This window comes from Peromyscus leucopus, chromosome 12, assembly GCF_004664715.2.
Source record: "Peromyscus leucopus breed LL Stock chromosome 12, UCI_PerLeu_2.1, whole genome shotgun sequence".
Lineage (NCBI taxonomy): Eukaryota > Metazoa > Chordata > Mammalia > Rodentia > Cricetidae > Peromyscus > Peromyscus leucopus.
The window spans coordinates 51,354,549-51,374,878 of record NC_051073.1 but is presented as its reverse complement, the minus strand read 5'-3'; the positions used below and the strand labels follow the sequence as shown (position 1 = coordinate 51,374,878).

General features: G+C 38.0%; 1 protein-coding gene across 1 annotated transcript in view; it reads left to right on the top strand.

The window, feature by feature from the left end:
• LOC119086111 (cell surface glycoprotein CD200 receptor 5-like) overlaps positions 1–9,289 on the top strand; it is a 40,039-nt gene extending 30,750 nt beyond the window's left edge. Inside the window, exons 6-7 of the mRNA XM_037209741.1 lie at positions 6,799–6,916; positions 8,489–9,289. Of these exons, the coding sequence (XP_037065636.1) occupies positions 6,799–6,916; positions 8,489–8,495 (125 nt within the window). The 3' untranslated portion in view covers positions 8,496–9,289. The remainder of the gene's footprint in view (positions 1–6,798; positions 6,917–8,488) is intronic.
• Positions 9,290–20,330: the final 11,041 nt, after the last annotated feature.

The window sequence follows — 20,330 nt, the reverse complement described above, 5'->3', positions numbered from 1 at the left end:
ACAGAATTCCCCTAACAGGGGAGCTTACAGGCTATTATTCTGCAAAATGGACATTCCAACTACCCTCTAAATTTGTATCATTCTACCCATAGATTATTGGAATTCTCATGCCTCTTCAGAGAAGGTTACTTTGTAAGTGAATAGTGGTTAAAGTAGAAACTCTCAACTGGTCAAGGGGATAAGCAGAAAGTTTGCAAAATTCAGAGGTCAGAGGAAACCAGAAGGAACAACCTCTGCACCCGACAGGGCCTCTAAACTCCCAAGCTCATAGCAATGTAGTTTCCTGCCTAGGACCTGCACAAGATGAAGCCAATCAATATTTTCGCACGGAGTGGAAAGGAACTCCCGAGTCCCTGCCCTGTCAACTGAGGAGCTACGGACAATTAATATTTTTTGAGGAGAGAGAGTCAGTTATCTTTAAGGGTGTTCTCCTCATAGGCCCCAACCCAGGAGTATATGGGCAACATAAACAGAAGCCAGTGGATTATTAAAAAAAAAAAAAAACATGAAAATTTGGTGGGGGTAACTATTAGAAGATATTATTCTAATGAGTGGTCACCAGCCATCCATATTATACAAGAACAGGGCACAATAACTGATGATCTTCCAAAGACACCAATAGCTCTACCTTTAAAATGGTTAACAGACAAGCCTGTATGGGTCCACCAATGGCCTTTAACAACAGAGAAACTCCAGGCTTTAGAAGAGCTGGTAGAAGAACAGTTAAATGCTCAGCATATTGAAAAATCAAGTAGCCCCTGGAATTCTCCTGTCTTTGTTGTTAAAAAGAAATCTGGCAAATGGAGAATGGTAACAGACCTTAGAGCAATTAACAAAGTAATTCAGCCAATGGGCTCTCTACAATCTGGGATGCCTTTGCCTACTCTGTTACCAAAAGGATGGCCTCTCATAGTTATTGATTTAAAAGACTGTTTCTTTTCAATACCCTTACAAGAAAAAGATAAAGAAAGATTTGCTTTTACAGTGCCTACTTATAATAATTCTCAACCGGTTAAAAGATTTCAATGGAGGGTCCTCCCACAGGGAATGTTGAATAGCCCAACTCTGTGCCAATATTTTGTACAACAGCCATTGGAAGTGATACGTAAAAAATTTCCTAAATCTATAATTTATCATTATATGGACGATATTTTACTAGCTGACTCAAATGCAGATACTTTAGAAATAATGTTTGAAGAAGTAAAGAAAATTTTGCCTTGCTGGGGATTACAAATTGCTCCTGAAAAGATACAAAGAGGAGATTCTATTAATTATTTAGGATACAAAATAGAGCTACAAAAAATTAGACCCCAGAAGGTGCAAATTCGGAGAGATAGATTACAGACTCTTAATGACTTTCAAAGATTATTTGGAGACATTTCTCATCTACGAACTATTGTTGGGGTAAAAAAATGATGAACTGACTAATTTGTTCAAAACCTTAGAAGGTGACAAGGACTTAAATAGTCCAAGAGAATTATCACCTGAAGCTGAGAAAGAATTAGCCTTGGTAGAAAAGAAAGTGCATGAAGGGCACGTGGATCGTATTGAACCAAAGCTGGATTGCATTTTGGTTATTTTACCTTCTAGGCGTTCTCCTACTGGAATATTAATGCAGAGGGAAGATATTATATTGGAATGGATATTTTTGCCGAATAAATCAAATAAAAAATTAAAAACTTATGTGGAAAAAATCTCTGACTTGATTTACAAAGGAAAACTGAGACTTCGTCAATTAGCAGGCATAGACCCAGCAGAAATTGTCGTACCATTAACTAAGGAGGACATTGAAAAATTATGGACAGAAAGTGAACCTTGGCAAAGAGCTTGCAGTAATTTTTTGGGAGAAATTAACAGCAAATATCCCAAAAGCAATAGAATTGATCTTATAAAGAGAGCTGATAGGATCTTGCCTCGAATTGTACGGCAAAAACCCATATCTGGAGTTCGTATATTTTATACAGATGCCAACAAAGAAGGAAAGGCAGGTTACAAATCAGAAAATTTAAGTAAAGTGGTTCAAAGTCCGTATAATTCAGTTTAAAAATCAGAATTGTATGCTATTCTGTTGGTATTAATGGATTTTTTAGAACCTCTTAACATAGTAACTGACTCTCAGTATGCTGAAAGAGTGGTGTTACATATTGAGACTGCAGAATTTATCCCTGATACTTCAGAATTAACTTCATTATTTATTCAATTACAAGATACAATCAGGAAAAGGAATCATCCTTTATATATAACTCACATTCGATCCCATACTGGTCTGCCAGGCCCTCTAGCACAAGGCAATGATGAGATTGATAAATTATTGATAGGAAATGTGCTGGAGGCCTCAGAATTTCATAAAAAACATCACGTTAATAGTAAAGGTTTAAAAAAGGGTTTTTCCATAACCTGGCAACAAGCCAAAGAAATAGTAAAGAAATGTCCTACTTGTTCCTTCTACAATCAAACGCCATTACCAGCAGGATGTAACCCAAAGGGTACTCAGAGAAATGAAATCTGGCAGATGGACGTGTTTCACTTTGCAGAATTTGGAAAATTGAAATATGTACACCACACTATCGATACTTATTCAGGATTTCAATGGGCAACTGCTTTGAGTTCTGAAAAAGCTGATTCTGTAATCACTCATTTGCTAGAAGTTATGGCCATCATGGGTATACCTGCACAAATCAAAACTGACAATGCTCCATCATATGTCTCTGTTAAAATGAAACAGTTTTTTGCTTATTACAATATAAAGCATATTACAGGCATACCACATAATCCTACAGGTCAAGCAGTTATAGAAAGATCAAACAGAACTCTAAAGGATATGCTAAATAAACAGAAATGGGTAACAAAAAAACCCCAGAAATAGACTGCATAATGCTCTTCTAACTTTGAATTTTCTGAATGCCAATGAGAAAGGAACAACAGCTGCAGAGAGACATTGGATAATAGAAAAAACTACAGAATTAAATCAGCCTATATACTACAGCTACAGGTAACAGAGTGGTGTGGATCTAGTATGACACAGGAGGAGGAGTTGTAGGTAAATATGATCAGGATAATTATATGAAATTCCCAAAACTGGGCAAGCCAATGAAACATTTCACTATTAGGATAAGAATTTATACTATATCAAGCTGACAATAGAAAAATAAATACATTAATAAAAAAAGTAAAAAAGAATCTTTCAAATGACTAAAATTTTCATGGGATGCACTTCAGACAGAGGACTCAGAAGATCTGAGCTGGATTCGATCTGAAAACCTCCTCCCTGAGGACTAACTTTCATTGTCACCAAAGGTATTGTACAAGTTGCCTCAACAGGGAATCAACTGGTAATATCACAAAGCTATGAAGCTTAAGAACCACAATAATGACAATCAAGGCTGGTCCCTAAGGTGCAATAACATAACCATATCTTGGCAGCAACCAATAGGTGTCCAATTATATTCAAGGACCACTCAACAGGAGGAAAATTAAGCCTGGTACTGGAAACCTAGTCAACTACTCAAGGTTAGTGAGGCCATTCATTGATCTTAGAAATGAATCTACTACAGCCCTTAACTAAACCAGCAAAATACCTATCTAAATTCTACATACCCGTATGTCCACCAATAAGTGTGGCTCTTAACCCTTACCAAACAAACTTCTCTTTGTAATAGACAGAAGCCATTACAGAATGCCACAAATGGTCAAAATGCAGAGAACACTGATCATGCCATGTCCAACCCCCACGGATACATCTACAACACAATTCCTATATTTGATGCTCAGAGAATATTGTAGAAGAGGAGGCAGAACACTACAAGAACCATAGGACCAGGAAATCTACTATAAGATTGTGTCTCTTCAACTTCCTGAATAGAATATCAGTAGCACAGACACTAAGATCAACAATTAACAAATGGGACCTTAGGAAACTGAAAAGTTGTGTAAAGCAAAGGATGCTCTCAATAGAACAAAATAGCAACCTACAGATTGGGAAAAGATCATCACCAACTCCACATCAGAAAGAGAGTTGATCTCTAAAATATATAAAGAACTCAAGAAACTAAACATCAAAAAACCAAATAATCCAATTAAAAAAGGGGATATGGATTTAAGCAGAGAATTCTCAACAGAAGAGTTTCAAATGTCAGAGAACATTAAAGAAATGGTCATCATCCTTAGCCATAAGGCAATGAAAAATCAAACTGACTCTGAAATTCCATTTTACACCTGTCAGATGGCTAAGATCAAAAACACAAATGACAGCTGATGCTGGAGAGGATGTGGAGCCAGAGAAACACTCCTCCATTGCTGGTGGGAGTGCAAAATTGTACAGCCAGTTGGGGAATCAATTTGGAAGTGACTCAGAAAATTTACAATCAATCTACCTCCAGAACCAGCTATACCACTCTTGGGCATATACGCAAAAGATGCTCAGTCATACCACAAAGACGCTTGCTCAACTACGTTGATAGCAGCATTATTTGTAATAGCCAGAACCTAGAAACAATGTAGATGCTCCTCAACCAGTGAATGGATAAAGAAAATGTGGTACATTTATACAATGTAGTATTAGTCATCTGTTAAAAACAATGACATAAGGAAATTTGAAGGAAAATGTATAGAACTAGAAAAAATCATCTTGAATGAGGTAACCCAGACCCAGAAAGACAATCGGGGTATGTACTCACTCATAAGTGGATGTTAACTGTAAAATAAAGGATAACCGTGCTACAATCCATAGACCCAGAGAGGCTAGGTAACAAGGAGGGCCCAAGGGTAACACATGGATCTCTCTGGGAAAGGGAATAGAAGGGATCTCCTAGGTAGACTGGGGGCAGGTGGGTATGGAACTTGAGGGATTGGTTTGGAGGTGGGTGGGTGGAGGTGGAGAGTATTGAAAGAGATGACTGGAAAGGGGGGCTTTTGTGGACCAGGCAGAAACCTGATGCAAGGGAAATTCCCATGAATCTACAAGGATGACCCAAGCTAAGACTCCAAGCAATAGTAGATACATAGCCTGAAACAGCCATTCCCTGTGATCAGATTGGTGACTACCCCAATTGTTATCAGAGAGCCTTCTTCCAATAACTGATGGAAATAGATGCAGAGACCCAGAGCCAAACATTAGGCTGGGATTGGGGATTCCTGCTGAAGAAAGAGAAGAAAAATTGTAGGAGCTAGAGGGGTCAAGGACATCACAAGAAAATCCACAGGGACAACCACCCTGGCTCATAGGAACTCACAGAGTCTCAACCAACAACCAGGGAGTCTGCATGAGACTGAACTAAGCCCTCTACATATATGTGACAATTGTATAGCTTACTCTATTTGTGAGAGTTCTAACAATGGGAGCAGGGGCTGTCCCTAATACTTTGGCTAACTCTTGGGAACCTATTCTTCATACCATTCCTTGCTCACCTAAAGAAGGGGAGGAACTTAATCTCATGGCAACTTAATATACCATGCTTTGCTGATACCCATGGGAAGCCTGCCTTTTTCTGAACAGGAACAGAGGAGGAGTGGATTGGGATGTTGTGTAGGGGAGGTGGGGGAAGAAATGGGAGGACAGGAGGAAGGAGAAATAAAAAAAATATTATTTATTGGATTGTAATAATAATACATTATTATTATTGTAATGGTCAGGATGTAAAATAAATACTTAATAAAACAACACCAACAAAATACTACTAAAAAATAATTGTGTCTCCTGGAAACAACAGAAAAGCTTCACCCACAAAACCTCAATAATATTGATGCCTAAACAAAACCAAAACAGGTAAATCATCAATAGCAATGCAAACATGGTAGGGGAAAATCTCATGGGTCCACACCCCTTGTGGTAGTATGAATGTAACTGGTTTCTATAATCTCATAGTGAGTGGCACTATTAGGAGGTGTGGCTTTGTATGAGTTGGTATGACCTTGTTGGAGGAAGTGTGTTACAGTGGGGGGTGTGGGCATTGAGGTTTCCTATGCTCAGGATACCACCCAGTGAGTCAGTTGACTTCCTGCTACCTGCAAGAGGTAAGACTCTCACCTCCAACACCCCATCTGCCTGCTCACTGCCATGCTCCCCAACATGATGATAATGGACTGAACCTCTGAAACTATAAGGGAGCCACCGCAATTAAATATCATCCTTGTAAGTGTGGCTATGGTCATGGTGTCCCTTCACAGCAATGAAAATCTTAACTAAGACACTAATTGACAAAGAGCTACAGTTAGCTAAAGGGTGTTGAAAGGGGGAGAAGTATTCTCCCATCAGAGATGACCTTTAATTGGTTATCTAATATCAGGTGGTCAGTCCTGAAATCATGCACATGCAAGCAACACAGAATAAACTAAGCAGATTTTATTTACATATTATGTAAAAATAGGCAACATCACCAATTTAGGAAGAAGAGGCTAGGAATTTGAGAGGGAACAATGGGAGGTTTGCAACATGGAGGAGGTTGGAGGGAAGAAAGAGGAATGGATGGAAATGATGTAATTATATTTTCATAAAAATAATGTAGAGTTTATATATATATACACATACACTGGGGAGCATTAACAGTAGTTAGTGTGCCTTTATTCACTTTAAAATATTTTTTTAACACCTATCAACCACAAAAGTTAGACTTGATTCCTAAACTTGATCCTGAAATAATGATATATGTGTGGTATTTGAATTATAATTGAGTTTCTGATTTTGACATTCTCCAGAATTTTAGGAATACTGTAAGTGATTTTAAATCTATTTGCCTCTAATTTCTTGATTGGAACTATTATTGAACTGACCTGAATTTTTACCCTTGCCTGTATTTAAAGGTGTTACCAGCACGCCACTGCATTCCTTGCTGACCATTCTCTATGTGAAACTTTCCCTTTTGGGAATCATTTTGCTCATCATAGGATTTGTTTTCTTCCAGAAGAGAAATTACTTCAGGTAGGAACACAAAACTAAAATGTTGAGCCTCATTAGAAAGAAAACATTGTCATGAGTTTGAGCTCACAGTGGACTGGGAAAGTCTGTTATATGGCCCCATTAAGGTTGTTCCCTCAGCCCTTCTTCAGCATCAGGCTGTTTTAAACAATGGAGCCCAGAGCTCTGACAAAAGGTCTGTTTTGCTGCAGTTCTGACTGAGCAGAGACTTAGCTGTGGTGGTAATCTAATTATACTGAAATGTGATTTTGATTGTATGTTAATAAATAAAGTTGCCCGGGGGTCAGAGCTATTAGAGCCATAGCAAGAGTGTGGCGGTGGTGGCACACACCTTTAGTCCTAGCATTCCAGAGATAGAAATCCCTCTGGATCTCTGTGAGTTCAAAGCCACATTGGAAATAGCCAAGCATGGTGGTGACACACTCCTTTAATCCCAGAAAACCAGCCTTTAATCCCAGGGAGTGGTGATAGAAAGCAAAAAGATATATAAGGCGTGAGGACCAGAAACTAGAAGCATTTGGCTGGTTAAGCTTTCAGGCTTTGGAGCAACACAGTTCAGCTGAGAGCTATTGGGATGAGGACACAGAAGCTTCCAGTCTGAGGAAACAGGACCAGCTGAGGAACTGGTGAGGTGAGATAGCTGTGGCTTGTTCTGTCTCTTTAAATAGACGAACAGACAGGAAATAGGGCTCTGATTCAGGAGGCTGGGACACCGCAGGCGGAAGGGTGAGATTTTGGCTCTGAGCTCTGACCTCTTTTGCATTGTTTCTGTGTTTCTTATTTAATAAGAGTTGGATACATACATAAATAAGAGTTGGATACATACATAAATAAGAGTTGGATACATACATAAATAAGAAACACAGAAACAATGCAAAAGAGAAAGCCGAGAGGTCAGAGCTCAGAGCCAAAATCTCACCCTTCCGCCTGCGGTGTCCCAGCCTCCCGAATCAGAGCCCTATTTCCTGTCTGTTCGTCTATTTAAAGAGACAGAACAAGCCACAGCTATCTCACCTCACCAGTTCCTCAGCTGGTCCTGTTTCCTCAGACTGGAAGCTTCTGTGTCCTCATCCCAATAGCTCTCAGCTGAACTGTGTTGCTCCAAAGCCTGAAAGCTTAACCAGCCAAATGCTTCTAGTTTCTGGTCCTCACGCCTTATATATCTTTTTGCTTTCTATCACCACTCCCTGGGATTAAAGGCTGGTTTTCTGGGATTAAAGGAGTGTGTCACCACCATGCTTGGCTATTTCCAATGTGGCTTTGAACTCACAGAGATCCAGAGGGATTTCTATCTCTAGAATGCTAGGACTAAAGGTGTGTGCCACCACCGCCACACTCTTGCTATGGCTCTAATAGCTCTGACCCCCGGGCAACTTTATTTATTAACATACAATCAAAATCACATTTCAGTATAATTAGATTACCACCACATTTAGCCAGCCCTTTATCTCAAGAATCAGTGGTAGGAATGAAGTTGCTGGAACTTTATGAGTTTATTTACAAGTTTCTTGACTTCTGTGAGTTTCTGTTCATTCCTGCTTAATCATATTTTTTGTTGTTTTTATTTATTTCTAGAAAATGAAAATCAAGATTTCTGAAGCCTATTAGTCTGGTGGCACAATACAAGAAAGCAGCCATTTGCAGTCACCTTTCTAGTTGACACCCAGCATACCTGCTCCTGATGTCTCCATGTGTGCTACAAGTCATGTGACAGCTGGCAGTCATGCAGTATGAATATACAAGCAAAAGCTTGGTGCTTACCATCTTATGTGCTATTAATGATCATATACCCTCTCCTGTCCCTGCTTCTCAGGTCAAAGAGGAAGATGGCTTAGCAAATGTGAACAACAGTGCTAGGTGGATTTCCTTCACTCAAGTCCTCCAGGAATGGCTTCCATCAACTTCCTCTTTGTTGGTTCATTTTACATGATCATAAATGTTGCACTGTCAGATGCCATGAGAAGCAATACCTTCAAGTCAGGCACTAGCTGGCCTTCTTTCCTTGCTTTCTTGCTACCAAATAGTTAGGTAGTTGCCTTTTATATTAAAAATTGAATACAAGACTAGAAACCATTTTTTTTTAGCAGTATCTCTGTGCTTTAGTAGAGGTTTAAAGGTGAAACCAGAGAAGGCACTGCCAGTGTCATGGAGGTAACACTGAAAATCCCCTTACTGTTTAGAGCCCCAGTGTCTCAATTCCCTTTTCTGTCTGCATGGTGACTCACAGGCGTTGGGATGGATCAGGGAGGGTAAGGGTAAGACACTGATAAACCCTAGTAACTGTAAACCAAGACCTTGTCTTCACTTGATAGAGACAGTAATCCTATAATAAAAACTTTGTTTTTAATTAAAAGGATTATTTCTTGGGTAACATGACAAGTGACTTGAACTATTATTTTTGTTTTTAGTAAAAGTCTAGGGAGAAAATGAGTGTATGATACTAGGGGACACCTGGATGGTAGCCTCAAGTGGTTCTCTAAAAGTTTGAGTCTTGTCCATTTCATAGTCTAATGTTGTTGGTCAAGCCAGTGTAGAGGATAAAGGGGGTATTTCTCTAAACTACTGTTTTATTCTACAACTCTGTTCTCTGAGTAGTTTCTATTCAGCAGGTGACTAGGGAGAGGGTAGATTGTATGGGGGATAATTTATGAGTCAGTCTTGGAGTAGTAAGCACACCTGCTCAGATTCCATGATTAGTACTCAGTGATATGACCCCACTAACTTGTAGGTAGCCTACACAATGTAGGGTTGTTGACTTGAAGAAAAAGTTTGATGGTTGGTGCACACTTACCAAATCTCTGCACACAATAAAGAGCAGGTACAGTGCTAATATCAACATTAATGTCTACTTTAATAGTAGGAAATTACCATGTGTCAAGCAGTAAATCCATTCATAATTGTCACTCAAACACATCTAGGGTATGAGCTCTTTTTTTATCTTCTATTTCATTACAACATTTTCATGTTTAAGTCAGGACACTGAAGCACAAACCTAATTAGTTTTGACAGTAAAAACCCAGAGTCAGATATTGGGGTGAAAGTTAAAATATTAGAGAAGCAGAGCAGCAACTACTTAAAGACTTCTTACCTCTATGAATCCTCAGACTGAATGGGGGGGTAAGATCCTGTCTTCACCCACCTTATATTCTTGTATCCACCTCCTTAGTTCTGAGATTAAAGGTATGTACCACCACTGCCCAGTTCTGTTTCTCTTTTAGACTGGTTATATCTTGTGTAGCCCAGGGTGGCCTTGAACTCCTGATCCTCTTGCTTCCTCCTCCCAAGTGCTGGGTGTACCACCACTGCCTGGCCTCTATCATTAACTAGTGGCTAGTTCTGCCCTCAGGTCTCCAGGTAAGCTTTATGTGTCAGAACACAAACAAAATATACAACATTTCCCCCCTTTTAATCTAAAATAAAGTGAAGGGGGAAAAAAGGGAAGGTTTTTAACTAACATAGAAAAACTATGTACAATAAGTACAATAACTATATACAAATATATACAGGCAATAATTATGTTAACAATGTCTAGTCCATTAGTATTTGACAAATTCAGAGAGAATACTCCATTTCCTATCCTGTCTTGGTGAGTCCAAAGTGTTGTACCTAATTCACTTTCTATCTTAACTTGCATTACCAATGTAGAAGTATCTTTTTATGTATCTCAACCTTATACACTTTACACCTCTTTTGTGAGTGTCTTTTCTGGATTTGTCAAAAAGGAAAACTATAATCATAAAGTCTTCAACTCCGTCAGAGACCTGAGAAAGATACAATATTACTTGAGTAAATAGGAAGTGTAGAGCAAACAACTTCCAAAAAATGTGAAAAATGCTAGAAACAGCTGGCTGCTGAAACAGTCACCCAAGTTTCCTCTGCCATGTTGGGGCATCCATCTTTGGCCTACAGGCCTAGCATGTTTGACAGACTTTTCTGTGAAGCAGGAATTTTTTTTCTTTTTTCTTTTCTTTTCTTTTCTTTCTTTTTTTTTTGAGACAGGGTTTCTCAATGTAGCCTTGTACCTTTCCTGGAACTCACTTTGTAGACCTGGCTGGCCTCAAACTCACAGAGATCCACCTGCCTCTGCCTTCTGAGTGCTGGGATTAAAGGCGTGTTGCCACCACTGCCTGCCAAGCATCCCACCTTGTCTTGGCAAAGTTTGACAGTCACTTTCTTTTCTGATGCTTGTCCAGAAGTTTCTTGCCCAGGATCCTACTTTTGCTACAAAGTGAGCAAACTCCATATGGAGTTCCTTCAATGCCCTTCATTTTCTTTGAAGTAGATTGGTGCTCCCAAGAGCAGACATGTCTCATTGTCATAAAAAAAGAACCTTATGTTATTAAAAATCTTAAATGTCATATTCTATAGATCTCTGAAGTATTTGAAGCCCACTTGCCTATCTAAAATATATCTGTTTGACCTTGAAAATATACCTAACATGACTGCAAGTTTCATTGTAATAGATGACTAACTACTAACCTGAATTTCTTTATTATCCTAAATAGTTTGTAATAATAACTTTCAAGGACTAGAAATTTACATTACATTGTTAGATGAGCTGTATAGTACAATACCTTGAATAAGAGTATAAACTTATGTACAATATGTTCTAACCAAAATAACCTTAAATTTGTATACAATACATAAAAATCCATGTCAATGTAAAATATTTAAAACTAGTAGTTGCTTTTTTGGTTTAAAAGTAGATTCAATAATCCACCTATCATTTTATAACATATATATATATATATATATATATATATATATATATATATATAGTATAGCAAAAATAACTTCAAATTTGTATCAATATACAAAAATCCAAGCCAATGTAAAATATTTAAAACTAATAGTTACTTTTAAAAAGTAGATTCAATAATCTACCTTTTTATCCTATTTCTATATCCTCCCTTTTTCTTTTGAGAAGGAGATGGTTGAATCTAATCTCCTTTGTTCAGCTTTTTTTCCTGACTGTTGCCATTAACAACTTATAACCAATTCCCCTAAATGATGGCAAATATCCATAACTCACTAAACAATCAAAACCTGCCCACCCCACATCTTGGGAATATGGGTGTCATGTTCTTATATTTTTGGTTGTGAGCCTCGCCTTTAACGGCTGAACTATCCCTCCAGCCCATGGTGTCATGTTCTTAAAATTACTTCCTGCTGTCTGGGGACAATGATATCTTAAGTGGATGCTGAAAAAATTTTGGTTTAATTGTCAAGTCCTGGGAGATGTAGTTGTATCATTTGTTGTCCAGTCTCTGTGTAATGGTAAAGTGCAGGGCTTGTCTCAAGTCCTGACTAGAGTAGTCTATGAGGTGGATCATCTCAGATAACCACCTTGAAATTGTCCTGAGCAGTTTGTGTCCAAAGCCAATTCTTAGGTGGTGTTTGTCAGCTTAATGGCATTACCGCAGTACAGGTGAAATCATCATTATGGGATCCCATTATCTTTTTGGAGATGTCAGAGATTGCAATATTAGGTCAGATTTTTTTTTCTTGGTAATTTTTTCTAGATAATTCTCCCTTCTTCTTTGGATGTTTATTTATCCAAAGTTCTTTTTAAATTCCTAAAGACAGTTGTTTTTATTTTCCTGGAAAGACAAAAACAAAACCCTGGCCCAACCCTAACTTTGGAGAGTTTCTTTTTTGGCAGTTTGTATCCGATCAAATAAAAAGTATTTGTTAGTCTTGTAAGTTAGTTTAGATTGAATCTAATCAGGAGGTCTCTCTTGTTCAACTCTAATCTCTATCAATTTTGATGGTATCCACAGCTTTTCTTCTCCTGTGGAAACAAAAGCAAAACCTCTTCCCCAATGTAACACATATCCTGGTTTCCATTCTGAGGTTAACACATCTTTAAAGTATACAGGCTGATTTAATTCAGTAGTTTGTTCCTATTATCCAATGTTTGTCTGTAGCTGTCATTGCTTTCTCATTAGCATTTAGAACATTTAAAGTTAATAAAGCATTATGCAGTCTACTTCTTCGGGTCTTTATTACCCCTTTCTTTTTGTTAAGCATATCTTTTAGAGTTTGATTAACTCTTTCTATAACTGCTTGCCCTGTACGACTGTGTGGTATACCTGTAATAGGCTCTATGTTGTAATATGCAAAAAGCTGTTTTATTTTACTAGAGACATATGCTGATAAATTGCCAGTCTTAATTTGTACAGGTATTCCCATAATGGCCATGACTTCTAATAGATGTGTAATTACAGAATCAGCCTGTTTGGAACTCAAAGCAGTTGCCCATTGAAATCCCGAGTATGCATCTATGGTATGGTGTACCTATTTTAATTTTCCAAATTCTGCAAAATGAAACACATCCATTTGACAAATTTTATTTCTTTGAGTGCCCTTTGGGTTACTTCCTGCAGGCAGTGTGGTTTGATTATACAAGGAACAAGTAGGACATTTTCTTATAATTTTCTTAGTTTGTTGCCAAGTAATGAAAAAATCCTTTTTCAAACCCTTGGTGTTTTTTTTTTAATGAAATTCTGAGGCCTTCAGCACATTTCCTGTTAATAACTGATCAATTCAATCATTTACTTGTGTGAGAGGGCCTGGCAGACCAGTATGGGATCTCATATGTGTTTATATATATGAGATTATTCCTATTCCTGACTGTTTCCTGTAATCGTATAAATAAGGAAGTTAATTCTGATTCACCAAGATGTGTGTAAAACATCTCAATGTGCAAAACAACTCTTTCTGCATATTGAGAGTCAGTGACTATATTGAGAGGTTCTGTACAGTCCATTAGTACCATGAGAATAGCATATAATTCTGACTTTTGAACAAAATCATAAGTACCTTTGAGCCACTTTATTCAAAATTTCTGATTTGTAACCTGTCTTTCCTGATTTATTTGCATCAGTATACAATGTAGGGGCTCCAGAAATTTGTGTTCCCTGTACAATGTGAGGAAGGATCTAGTTAGTTCTCTTTATAAACTGAATTCTCTTGCTTTTGGGATATTTGTTGCTAATCTCTCCAAAAAAATTACTGCAAGCTCTTTGCCAGTGTTCATTTTCTGCCCATAAAGAGGAAATTTCAGCATTAGTAAAAGGTACTAAAGTTTCTGTTGGGTTTTTTCCTGTCAATTGATAAAGTCTTAATTTTCCCTTTAGAATCAACTCAGAAACCTTTTCCACCTATGTCTATAATTTTTTACTCTGTTTGTGTGGTAAAAATATCCATTCTAAGATAATATCTTCCCTTTGCATTAAAATCCCTGTGGGGGAATGCATAGACCATAAAATAACCAGGATGCAATCAAGCTCCAGATCCAAATGATCCACATATGCATCCTGTAATTTTTTCCACCAAAGCCAATTATCTCTCAGCTTCAGCTGGTAATTCTCTTGGACTATTTAAGTTCTTGTCATTTTTTAAGATTTGAAACAAATTACCCAGTCCTTGAGTTGTTACTTCAATAGTAGACAGCAGATGGGTGATGTCTCTCAACAATTTTTGAAAGTCATTAAGAGTCCACAATTGATCTATCCTAATTTGTACCTTTTGGAGCTGAATTTTTTGTAGACCTATTTTATATCCTGAGTAATTAATAGAATCTTTTATCTGTATATTTTCAGGAGCAATTTGTAATTTCTAGCAAGGTAAAATTTTCTTTACTTCTTCAAACATTTTTGCTAAAGTATCTACTTTTGAATTGGGTAGTAAGGAAAGATATCTAACACCATAATTTTGTAACACACTAGGAAATTGAGGGACAGAGGTTGCAAATAGCTTGGTTCATTGTCTATCTTCCCTGTTCTATTTGTGGAAGACAATTCTCTTCATGACTAAACCTTCATCCCACTTCTCTAGTCATGTTTTATGTAGATCTCAAAGGTCATCCTCCAGTAGGCTAGGCCTTCCTTAAAGAGTTCATGGGCACTCCTTATTCACAATAGGTAGTTTTTCTCTGGTCAATAAAATGATACAAAAATGTCAGTTTGTCAATTTTGAGTTTGGGTCTCAAAAGGTCCCAAGTGTTTCTACTTTTCATTCTTTGGGAAGATGGAAGGCCTAGCTGGAGGATGAGAACAGAACACAGCTGATCCAGGTCAGTCAAGCCATTCATCTCTCTTGAGACCAGTTCATGGATCCAGGAGTCAGCTTTCCATTAGACCCTAAGCAAGCTCAGTCAAGATCGTGAGACATGAGCCCGTGCTGATCCTAGACAAATGAACAATCATTGCCACAGAACTTCTGTGGTTGCTTATCAGGCAGCACATTTGAGTGTTAAGTAACTCGTACATTGCTCCATAACCTAACTCCAATTTTATAAGTAACTCATATATTGCTCAATAAGATACCTCTCTTTTTGTTAGGACACACATAGCATAGCTAATAGCCTCTTTCAGTTTCACTTGCATCTGAGCCTGACTATTAGCCCTGGTAAATGGGATGTGTGATGTTTTCAGTACAACCTTTTAAAGAAAAGAAAGGATTTTCTTTTGCTTTCCAAGTTATCTGTGGAACTGCAGTGCTGGTATGATGCTTGGAGGTCCCAGAGCTACTTTATCCATGGATAACACTGAGGATGGAAGCTACTAATTAAGTGGAAAAAGAGAACAATGGAAGGACTTGGGCCTGATGACCATTGATTTACCCCACCAGCTCTCAACCATCCATTTGTTGTCTTGTGTGATAGAGAATAAACTATATTTTTCACAGCAATGCTATTTTGGGTTTTACTTTGCACATAGCTGAGATTAATTATAATTGAAACAAATACTTAGTTCAACAGCTGGGAAATTTAATATCATAGAAATTGGTTATATTTTACTCCTGCATATTCTAAATCATTTTTGTTATTGCTTAAAAGTAATTGTCTTCGTTAGGTTTTCTTTTGCTGTGAAGAGATACCAGGTCCATGGCAACTATTATAAAGTAATACATTTAATTGGGTTGGTTTGCTCACACTTTCAGAATTTCAGTCCATTATCATCATGGTGGGGAGCATGGTGGCATGCAGGCAAATGTGGTGCTGGAATAGTAACTGAAAATACTACATCTTGTAGGCAACAGGAAATTGACACTGAGCAAAGCTCCAGTAAAGGAGACCTGAAAGCCTGTCCCCACAGTCACACACTTCCTCCAACAAGGCCACACCTACCTCCACAATACTCCACCTCCTAATAATGCCACTCTCTTTGAGATTATGGGGGCCAATTACATTCAAACTACCACATTCCACTCCTTGTCCCCCTAAAACTTGTAACAACATCATAACACAAAACTCATTTAGTCCAAATTCAAAAGACCCCATTGTGGTGATATTGTGTTCCCCAAAATATTGTGCATATTAACAAACTTATTTGGGGTCAGAACAGCCACTAGAATAGAGGCCAGAAAATGGTGGCACACATGCCTTTAATCCTAGCATTCCAGAGGCAGAGATCCACTTGGATCTCTGTGAGTTCAAGATCACACTGGAAACAGCCAGGCATTGTTACTCAAGCCTTTAATCCCAGGAAGTGATGGTAGAAAGCAGAAACGTGTTTAAGGCATGAGGACCAGGAACTAGAGGCTGGTTAAGCTTTTAGGCTATTGAGTAGCAGTTCAGCTGAGATCCAGCTGGATGAAAACTCAGAGGCTTCCAGTCTGAGGAAACAGGACTAGCTGAGGAATTGGTGAGATAAGGAAACTGTGGTTTGTTTTGCTTCTCTGATCTTCCAGTGTTTACCCCAATACCTGGCTGCAGGTTTGTTTTTATTAATAAGGTCCTTTGGAGATTTGTGCTACACCCCATAGCCTATCAGAGTCTCAACAATGTTTTGAAGTCCAAAGATCAAAGTCTTTCCTGAGACTCATGCAAAATCTTAACTGTAATCACCTTAAAAAAAAAAAAAAAAAGCAGATCACATACTTCCAACATATAATGGCACAGGGTATATATTACCATTCTAAACCATAAGGAAGGGAGCCTAGCAAGAAAATAACTGAACCAAAGCCAGACTGAAAACCAGCTAGGCAAACTCCAAACTCTTCATCTTCATGTCTGATGACAATACACTCTTCAGATCTCCAACTTCACAGCTTCATGAAATAGCCTCTCTTCTAGGCCTCCATTCAGGGACACCCCAGACACATGCCTGGCTTCAGCAGCTTTCTTGAGTCATGGATACAAATTCCATGACCTGCTTCTTTTCTTAACTTTAAGGCCACAATCACGTGGCCAAACTGCCAAGTTCTGCTGCTTACTGGGGCTGGAACATGGCCTCCTCATTCAATCATATCTTCCCCAGCTTTCTGACCTTCACTACCTAAGCTTGGCTGTCCTGAAACTTGCTCTGTAGACCAGGTTGGCCTCAAACTCAGATATCTTCAAGCCTCTGCCTTTGTAGTGCTGGGATTAAAGGTGTGCCCCACCACACCCAGTTCTAAGCTTTTCTTTAGTTCATTTTCACAAATTGGAAGCATATCTGGGTAGGATCTTGCCCCAAAGCCACCCTCCCTTTATTCCATTTCTTAATCTGTTTATCTCCTTTATCACAGAATTTAGCTCCATTCCATTTTCTGGTGGTCCTTTTCTCCTCAAAGCAAGTGATGACAGTCATTTTAATATCTGACATTATATAGACTTCAAACCAAAACTAATCCAAAGAGATGGGGAAAGACACTACATACACATCAAAGAAAAAAATCCACTAAGAAAACATTTCAGTTCTTAGCATCTATGCCCCAAACATAATGGTATTCAAGTTTGTAAAAGAAAAACTACTACAGCTTAAATCACATAGTGACCCATGTACATTTTAAGTGGGAGACTTCAATATTCCACTCTCACCAACTGGTCGTCAGACAAAAACTACACAGAAATACTGGAGCTAACAGACATTATAAAACAAATGGACTTAACAGCTATTTACAGAACATTTCACCCAAACACAAAGACTATACCTTCTTCTCAGTACCTCATGGAACTTTGTCCAAAACTGACCACATACTCTGATACAAAGCAAATCTCAATAGCTACAGGAAAAGTGAAATAACTCTCTGCATCCTGTGAGATCACCACAGATTAAAGATGGATATCAATAATAAGAGAAATAACAGAAAGCTTATAAACTTATGGAAACTGATCAACTCTCTGCTGAATGAAAAATGGGTAAAGATAGAAAAAAGAAATTTAAGATTTTGTAGAAATGAATGAAAATGAATACATAATATACCCAAATTTATGGAACACAATGAAAATGGTGCCTACATAAAAAAATCTAGAGAGATCTCCCATTAGCAACTTAACAGAATTCTTGAAAGCTCTAGAACAAAAAGAAACAAGCTAACTGTAGAGGAGTAGAGGGCAGAAAATAGTAATAGAACTAAACAAAGAATCAATGAAAGAAAGACTTGGCTCTTTGAAAAAAAAATCATTAAGATCGATAAACCTGGCCGGGCAGTGATAGTGCATGTCTTTGATCCCAGCACTTGGGAGGCAGAGGCAGGCAGATCCCTATGAGTTCAAGACCAGCCTGGGCTGCAGAGTGAGTTCCAGGAATGGCGCAAAGCTACACAAAGAAATCTTTTCTCGAAAAAAAAAAAAAAACCCAGGAAAAAAGATTGATAAACCTTTATCCAGATTAATTAAAAGGCATAAAACATATCCAAATTAACAAAATCAGAAATGAAAAGGAGGACATGACCACAGACATGAAGAAGGTCTGAGAATCATAATGACATAATTTAAAAACCTGTACTCTGCCAAATTGGAAACCTATAAGAAATAATGTTCTTAATAAGTACCACTTATCAAAGTTAAATCAAGATCATATAAACGATGTAAACAGACCTTAATTCCCCCTAAAGGAAGCAGTCATTAAAAGTCTCCCAATCAAACAACAAACAAATAAAAACCACTCAGGGCCATTGATTCTAGTGGGGGAATTCTACCAGACTTTCAAAGAAGCATTAATACTAATACTCCTCAAATTATTCTGCAAAAGAGAAGAAACCTTGCCCAGTTCATTTTATGAGGACACAGTTATGTCCACACCACATAAGACCCAATAAAGAAGGAGAATTACAGGCCAATTTCCTTTATGAACATAGATACAAAAATACTCAATAAAATACTGGCAAACCAAATCCAAGAACACATCAAAACGATCATCCAACATGATCAAGCAGACTTCATCTCAGGGATGAGGGCAATATATAAAAATCAATAAATGTAATCCACCATATAAACAAACTGAGAGGAAAAAAAACTACATCTCATTAGATTCAGAAATGGCCTTTGACAAAATCCAATGCCCCTTCATTATAAAAGTCCTGAAGATCCTGGAGGTGATGGTACACACCTTTAATCTCAGCACTTGGGAGGCAGATCTCTGTGAGTTCCAGGACAGCCTGGTCTACATTGTGAGTTCCAGGGCAGCCAGAGCTGGAAACCCTGTTTTGAAAAAAATAAAACAAAACAAAAAAATAAAAATAAAAATAAATAAATAAATAAATAAATAAATAAAGAAAGAAATAAAGAAAGAAAGAAAGAAAAGAAAGGAACAAAATGACAGGCTTCAGAATAGGAAAAGATCTTCACCAACCCCACATCTAACAGAGAGCTGATCTCCAAAATATATAAAGAGCTCAAGAATCTACACATCAACAAACAAAATAATTCAATTTAAAAATGGGATACAGATCTAAACAGAGAATTGTCAATAGAGGAATCTCAAATGACTGAGAAACACTTGAAGAAATGTTCAACATCTTTAGCCCACAGGGAGATGCAAATCCGAACAACTCTGAGATTCCATCCAGTCAGAGTGGCTAAGTTCAATAGTAAAAGTGACAATTATGCTGGAGAGGATGTGTAGCAAGGTGAACACTCCTCCATTGCTGCTGGGAATTCAAACTGGTACAGTCACTATAGAAATCAATATGCCAGTTCCTCAGAAAATTGGGAATTGACATACCTCAAAACCCAGCTATACCACTTCTGGACGTATACCCAAAGGATGCTCTACCATACCACAAGGACACTTGCTCAACTGTGCTCACAGCAGTTTTATTTGTTATAGCTAGAAACTGGAAACAACCTGGATGTCCATCAACTGAAGAATGAAGAAAGAAAATATGGTACATACACATAACAGAGTATTATTCAGTTGTTAAAAACAGTAACATCATGAAAATTTCCAGCAAATCAATGGAACTAGAAAAACTGATCCTGAGTGAGGTAATCCAGAAAGGCAAACATGGTATGTACTCACTTAGAGGTGGATATTAGCCATAATGTAAGGGATAACTGTGCTACCATCCACAGACCCAAAGAAGCTATGTGGCAAAGAAGGCTCAATGCAGGGACATATGAATCTCACTGTGAAGGGCAAATAGAACAGACATCACAGGTGGATGGGGAAAAGGTCTGGATTGGGGGATAGGCATGGGAACAGGA